The sequence below is a fragment of the Camelina sativa genome, chromosome 16 (assembly GCF_000633955.1).
Source record: "Camelina sativa cultivar DH55 chromosome 16, Cs, whole genome shotgun sequence".
Classification (NCBI taxonomy): Eukaryota; Viridiplantae; Streptophyta; class Magnoliopsida; order Brassicales; family Brassicaceae; genus Camelina; species Camelina sativa.
In genome coordinates, this window is record NC_025700.1 from 8,812,534 (window position 1) to 8,819,727 (window position 7,194).

The 7,194-nt window shown below is 33.4% G+C and overlaps 1 protein-coding gene across 1 annotated transcript; it reads right to left on the reverse strand.

Annotated features, from left to right (window-relative positions):
- LOC104750199 (protein DETOXIFICATION 48-like) lies at window positions 3,270–5,643 on the reverse strand. The gene is made up of 2 exons (XM_010471962.1): window positions 5,325–5,643; window positions 3,270–4,995 (listed from the first exon to the last, which is right to left on the reverse strand). The coding sequence occupies exons 1-2, from the start codon at window positions 5,502–5,504 to the stop codon at window positions 3,559–3,561; spliced, it is 1,617 nt and encodes a 538-aa protein (XP_010470264.1). The 5' UTR covers window positions 5,505–5,643; the 3' UTR covers window positions 3,270–3,558.

Genomic DNA, 7,194 nt, shown 5'->3' on the forward strand with positions numbered 1-7,194 from the left:
TGTTCCAGTGATTGACTATGACTAAGAGCTGAGTAATACTTCTAAATCAAGAGGTATGGGGTTCCACGTCCAAATAGTGCGATTTATTATTTAATGTGAAGATTAAGGAGACAAGCTTACATGAGATCTCTAATAATGCATAATTAGAGGCGTTCACCGTGATTTTACCCATGAAATAGGAAGTGTGTCTTCAAAGAAAAAAAAAATAATTTGTAGAGAATTTAATAAGGTCGGAAAGAATCATATGTGGTAGAATTGTTTAAGTAACAGTTCTCATAATTTACATTAAGTAATAAATCAAGAGTTAAAAAGAAAATATTTTCATCAATTTTAATTTATGTATAAAGAAATTATACAATATACCCATGCAAAACGTGATATGTACCTATTATACAGTTATATACATATATTACAATTACAAGTCATAGACAGGGGGATATATATTTTTACTATCCAAAAAAATCGAGTTTAATTAGCTCCAAAAATATTTCCGATCGAAGAGTAGAATAAGGTAAAATTTTCTTTTACGTGGTCAGACTCTATACATCTATCATATCAGTTGCAGTACCAACGCTGGCTTCGGAATATTACATTTGATATTCTATACAAATTAATAATGACGTTATATATATATTTACTTTATCTAAATGTAATATTCCGAAGCCAGCGTTGGTACTGCAAATGTAATATTCCGAAGCCAATATAATCTAAACGTCAACCTAGTGCATCTTCATGAGGTTGCGAAGCCGACAAGATTTGTGGTAAGAGAGAGATATAGAAAGAGGTTCTAAACCAGTAATCTACCAATGTTACTTCGTTCTCGCAAGACCCTATATATCAATAAACACATGAAAGGCCATACAGAAGGATAGTTACAAAACAAAACAAAAAAAAGGAAGGATAGTTACGATTTAAAGATCGGTGACTTGATTTTTATTGATGATGTCTATGAAAATTGTTTCGTCATACTATTTCTGCAGAAAATGACTATGCTCTTTGTTTCAAATTAAATATTGTTTTTATAACGTTTTTTTAGTAAGTGTTTTTCTACATTTTAATGCATATTTTGGATTAAAATTACAATTTCATCTCCACTGATTTAATGTATTAATCAATAAAAATATTTGTAAAGTATATCTATTACAAAAAGGTAAAACATAATTTTTCTTTTATAAAAAAATATGTGTAATAAACCAAAATTTTGGTTACCCGAATAAAACCAAACTCATATTAAAACTATATTTTTGCCACTACGCCACTAAATTATTTTAATGAATCAATGCACATTTTGGATTAGATAAGGAAAGAAAGTTTAAACTAAAAAACGGAAACTATAATGAACAGATATCATATATATTTATACCAGATTACCATAATATTTTAGATAACCATAATATCCAAGAATTATTAGATATATTTATCAAAATTTAATCAAAGTTTATTTAAATTTAAGAATTTTCTAAAAAAATTATATTATTTCAGATATACCGAACCAAACCGAAATTAATCAAAATCGAACTGATTCCAAACCGAAATTGTAAACTAACCGAATGATCATAAACCTCTATATACAAAATATTTGAAGTCGAATGGATATATCTGAACCCGAACCGAATACTATAACGCATGGATAGTATTTAAGATACATATTTCATGAATAAGAACATAATAAAATTGATAATGTTTGAAAAGTAAGAAAATTGTTTACAAGAAAGGAAGACGCTCTATGTCTCTGCGTGGGGGACCCTGCCTACCTGCCTAAGATAGGCTTTTCAAACACTAATCTCTTTCTCCTCCAAACTCGAGCTTTACCACACGAGACATTTCTAGACTTGGAATCTTTTAGTTCGGTATTAAGTATTATATATATATATATATATACATATATTTCTCTACTTGTGATGCTTCATGTGGCTACAGTTGAACGTTTGATCTAGCCAAAGACGGTAAGAACCTGTGATTGATGTAACTTTTATTGTATACTTGACATACGTATTCTAAGTATACGTACATGGACACTCACATATATCACCTTTCGAATCTAAATATTATTTATATGAGGTAAGAATTAAGACATATGTCATAACTCATAACATTGCTTTCCTCTTAGGATTTTCAGGGATAGAATTTGCAAAATGACAACACACAAAGAATTATTTGGATAATGGACAAGTGCTTAGATTGTAATTAAAATTTAACAGAAGAGTACAAGTAATTAAGAAGGATGCCAAATGTAATGCGATAATATCATCATCTATGTAAATATGTAATTTCGAAATTGTTTCACCAGTAAACTTAGAGATCTAGTAAAATTGACCTCATAATGTTTACCAATAATAGACAAAAAAAAACATAAGTTGTTCACGTGTAAATAATAACAAAAGGTGGATGTCGAAAACTATAAAATATAATTGTCTTTTCTTTCGTCATAATTCAAAAGCCAATGAAATTCCAACTTTTCATAGATGACCAATGAAATTCCAACTTCTTAAAAATATCTTCTGAAAAGAAATATCAAAGAAAATTCATAATGTCGACACGTAAACGCATTATCAATTCCACTCAGTTTTTTTTTCTTTGTCATATTTATGTTTTATTCTTTGGCCACATCGCTGGTGAAGTTCGTATAAATTCATGTTCTGGTCCCCTAAAAAAAAGGAAGAGAGTAGTATATATAAAAGAAAAGAACGGATATTTTTTATTATTTCAAGATGCTTCTCTCTGTTCAAAGGAAACAACCAAAAATCAAATAAATATGATCTCTATTAAATTTTAAACGTATCGAATCTCGTTTTATGGGGCGTACGTATGGCTTTGAGACAAACAATATGATAGTATTAAAGGGAAATTTTTTTTTCCATTTTTGGCTGCGAATATAATTTCCTTTTATGGGACATGGAACAACCAAAAAAGCTCATAAATAAAGATTCATCTTGCCTGTCGTTAAGAAAAGAATTGATTGTTAAATCAGCAAAGTTTTCACAATATATACAAAAGAATTGGCAAAAAAACTTACTAATCAATTATGGAAAATATTCTAGATTTTTTTTTACTTTATATCCGTAGTTATTCTGATTGTCTTCGACCCGTAGGTCTGATCGATACAGACCTAGTGACCTACCGTACATTAGTATGGTACTATGGTCTTGACACCAAAATGGTGAAGTATTAATTCTTTTCTAAGTAATAAGTTGAAGTTGTAATAATGGAGTTAAATGTTATCATTTTATTTTATTTTATCTTATGGCTTTGTTTAACAAAACAAAATATCATTTCTCCTACAAAATGGACAAAGATAAATATAACCACACCAAACTGAGTTATTACAAAAGGGAACAAATAAAGTACAAACTGCTAAAGTCAAATTAGCTAAGAACTATCACACCCATACAAACATAGATAACACAAACACCACTAAAGCCCACAAAATAAATTCGTTCTTGAAAGATAAAAAAGTAGAAATTAAGGAGCAATGTAAACTCCGAAAAAATAATGTTTTGATAAGAACATATGTACGCCGATGTTGATGGCAAATGACTCCAAAGAAAAGCTATCAATCTAAACCAACATCGTTTTCATCATATCTTCTGTATCGGAGTTGGACCGGCTCTTTGATCTGACAATGGGGAGAAGAGGAGGAGTTTTTCCAGAAGTTTCTGACGTCAGCTCTTCAGCTCTCTCAGCTTGGACTGCCCAATCTGTTCTCAAGAGCGCACACAACATGAGAGAAGCACACGTTGCTTGAGCTGCAAGCAACCCGAGCCAGAGACCTGGAAACCCTTGTTTGAAAACAAACCCAAACAGAATAGCCACCGGCATGCCCACAAAGTAAAACGAACCCAAGTTTATGTTCGCACCAAGTGTTGGTCTTGCACAGCCTCTTAAGACCCCACAGCCGGTGGTTTGAGGACAGTTTCCGAGCTCACATAACCCCACAATGGGCAATGCGATTGAAGTCAGCTCAAGAATCTCTGCATCCGTGGTAAACAAGCGTCCCCACCGGTGTCTAATGAGCACAGCAAACATCATTGCCATTAGGCCTAAGGCGGTCGCACAGAAGAGTGAAACAATCATGGATATACGAGCTTTCCCAGGGCGTTTGGCCCCAAGCTCGTTGCTAATTCTTGTGGAGACACCAAGGCTGAGAGAGGATGGGAAAACGTAGACCAAAGCTGTTGTTTGGATCAAGATTCCCATTGAAGCCACGGTGGCTCTTGGGTTAGCCAAAAGTCCACACAAAATGATCATGAACTCGTACCACCACCACTCTAAACAAACAGACACACAAGTTGGTATGGCAAGAGAGAGCAAAGACGACCAACCTTTAAGAGCGTCAATAGTAAGTGGGGCCCATGTGTCACTATGCACGCTCGTGAAATACACAAAAGAAGATAAGAGGACTACAAGGTTGAGATTTGTCAAAACCATAGCTATTGCGACTCCCGCGACTCCCATCTCGAGTTTCACCACTAAGAGGAAGTTCAAAGGAACGTGGACGAGAACGGACACGGCCGTGGAGTACGTCACGGGCAATGTAATGTTTTGTGTTCGGAGGTAAATGCGAAGAGGGTGAAGTAGAGAGAGGAGGAAGAGGTCAGGGATGGCGAATAGAAGGAACTTTTGAGCTACGGAGGAGATCTCTTCATCTTGGCCGCACCATAAGAGGATTCGCCGCATGTTGAGCCACGAGAAGGAGATCGGGACCGAGCAAGAGAGGAGGAGGAGGACGGTTCTTTGAAGGGTTAGTCCTAAAAGCTTCATTTGTTTAGCTCCGTAGGCTTGGCCGCATATTGGTTCCATCCCCATGGACAAACCGGAGATGACGGAGTAGCCGGTGATATTGGCAAAGCCTATGGAGAGAGATCCTCCGGCCAACTCAAGCTCACCGAGGTAGCCTAGGAACAGCATCGATATCATCGCTCTTGAGTACATAAGAAGTCCGGTCATTGCCGTCGGCCCAGAGATTCTTCCGATCGCCTTCACTTCTTCTAAGCCCTGCCGCCAGATTAAGAAAACCAAAGTCATCAAGAACAAGAACCGTCCACGTCCATAGATATTTTCGTTACCAACTTTTTATTTTTTTTTCTTTTTCTGGTTTATGGTTAATTATATTAATCAAATAAAGCTTATGTTAAACTTTTACATAAAAAAATAAGAAAAAAATACCAAAAGGCATAATATATATATACTTTTGGCATAGTTCGTACAATCTAGTTTTGTCAAGAACTCGATTCTTGTATTGTTTTGTATTATATATATATATATATATATGTACACCGTAATAAATATATTCATATATAAGAAAGAAAAAGAAAATTATTTACCTCATGAAAAGTTGGCCATCTTTTAAGGTCTAATGAATCATTATTCGTGAATTCGGAATAATGAGGGTCATCTGTATTATCACATGTCTCGAGTTTTGAGAAATGGGTTTTGTGTTTACAAGATAATAAGGATGAGGAAGAAGAAGAAGAAGAAGAAGATGACGGTGTAGAATTACACATGATTCTCCAGAAGAGTAAAATGGGTTTTGTGCAGAATAGATATAAAGTGACAAAGAGACAAAACCCAGAGCTATTATAAGTCTTTTGGAGGCAAAAACTATATTATGCAAATGGTAAAAAGAAACAAAGAGGAACTAATATTTTTAATATGGAATTGGTTGGGCCTTTTGCAGGAGAAGGCTTGCTATTTATAGAGTTTCAAAGAATGTATGTCGCCTACACGTGGCTAAATATTAATTAAAAATCAATTCTTAACAAAGCATTTGTTTTCTAATATAATACTTGTTAAGTGGATGATTTTTTGTTTGCTTTTGACTAAACAAATCGTCTCCCCACCACCGAACAACGACACATAGTTTCGGATAGATAGCTCGAGAGTTTTACTTTCATGGAAGAGAAAAAAAGAAAAAAAAGAGGTCCAGTTTATTATATTAAATTACATCGCATTGCCTTTAATAATACTGAAGCCTCCTGCCTAATTTTGAGACAAGTTTGGGGTTCACTATATGTATCGAACTCTTTCGGTAATGTCGGCTGGCCAATTCATTATTGTATTAACTCTTGTTACCTCTTACCCTGAGAGGACCCGTCTAACATTTTTACGGGTTTATGTTTTTACGGTATTATGTAACACGAATCTTACAGAGCTTTTTTACTATATATTTTTTTACTCAAGATACAGTAACTTTTCTTAAAAAGTAATAATGGATACAAAGTGACAGATATTTCGAAAATACCACATTCATTCTGTATGATATATGTCAAACAAAAATACTTTAAATAACTTATTCAGATAATTAGAAAATGATAAAATATTAGATTGCCGAAGTGTAATACCACACAAGCTTTCATTTAAATCTACAACTCCATACACTGCAAATTTTAATTTTGCTCTGTTTCCACAAATTAAAAAACTTCGATAATGTGTAGCCTCGCTGAATCTGATTTTCAAGTTTTAACTTTATCATCGTTAAAACTTAACGTTTGTAGCCTATTCTAATCTTATACGCGATTAAATTTTCATAAATTTGATCAAAAAATCCGACCCAATTTCAGACTTGATCCAACCAGTGCCGTGCCTAGAGATCTAGAGGTCTAAGAAAAATTTTGAACATTGTGGACATTTTTCTTTGGAATAAGAAAGAAAACAAGAAAAAATGTATCGAAGCTTAAAATTTGAAAAACATGCAGAACTATAGATAGCATTGAAAATAGTAAAAGCCTCTAATAAATGAATAAGTATTATTAATTCATAGACTTTACATTGTGCTTATATACGGATTACCAATTCAATGTGTTTACGATTGTATTCACATAAAGTGACTCTTTTGTTCGGTAGAATCCCTAGCTAGTTCAAGTTCCATTTGGAAAGAATTTTAATTATGTCTTGATAAGATGATACATGATTCTTGATCCAAATTTCCTAATTGAGGCTTAATCTAAACAATATTTATATATATAAAAAATAAAACAACGTACGCAGGTGCACATGACTATGGTTTGGCTCCAACCATGGCGGAACACTATATAGAGAGAGGGATGGGCCAAATTCTTTGTTAATTTAGTAATATTCCTCCATCTGTCTCATAAAGATTGATGTTTAAAATTTTTACACATTTTAAGAAAATAATAATTACTGAATTTAAATATATTTTTTTTTGACTAAAAAAATATTATTTAATTTTAAACC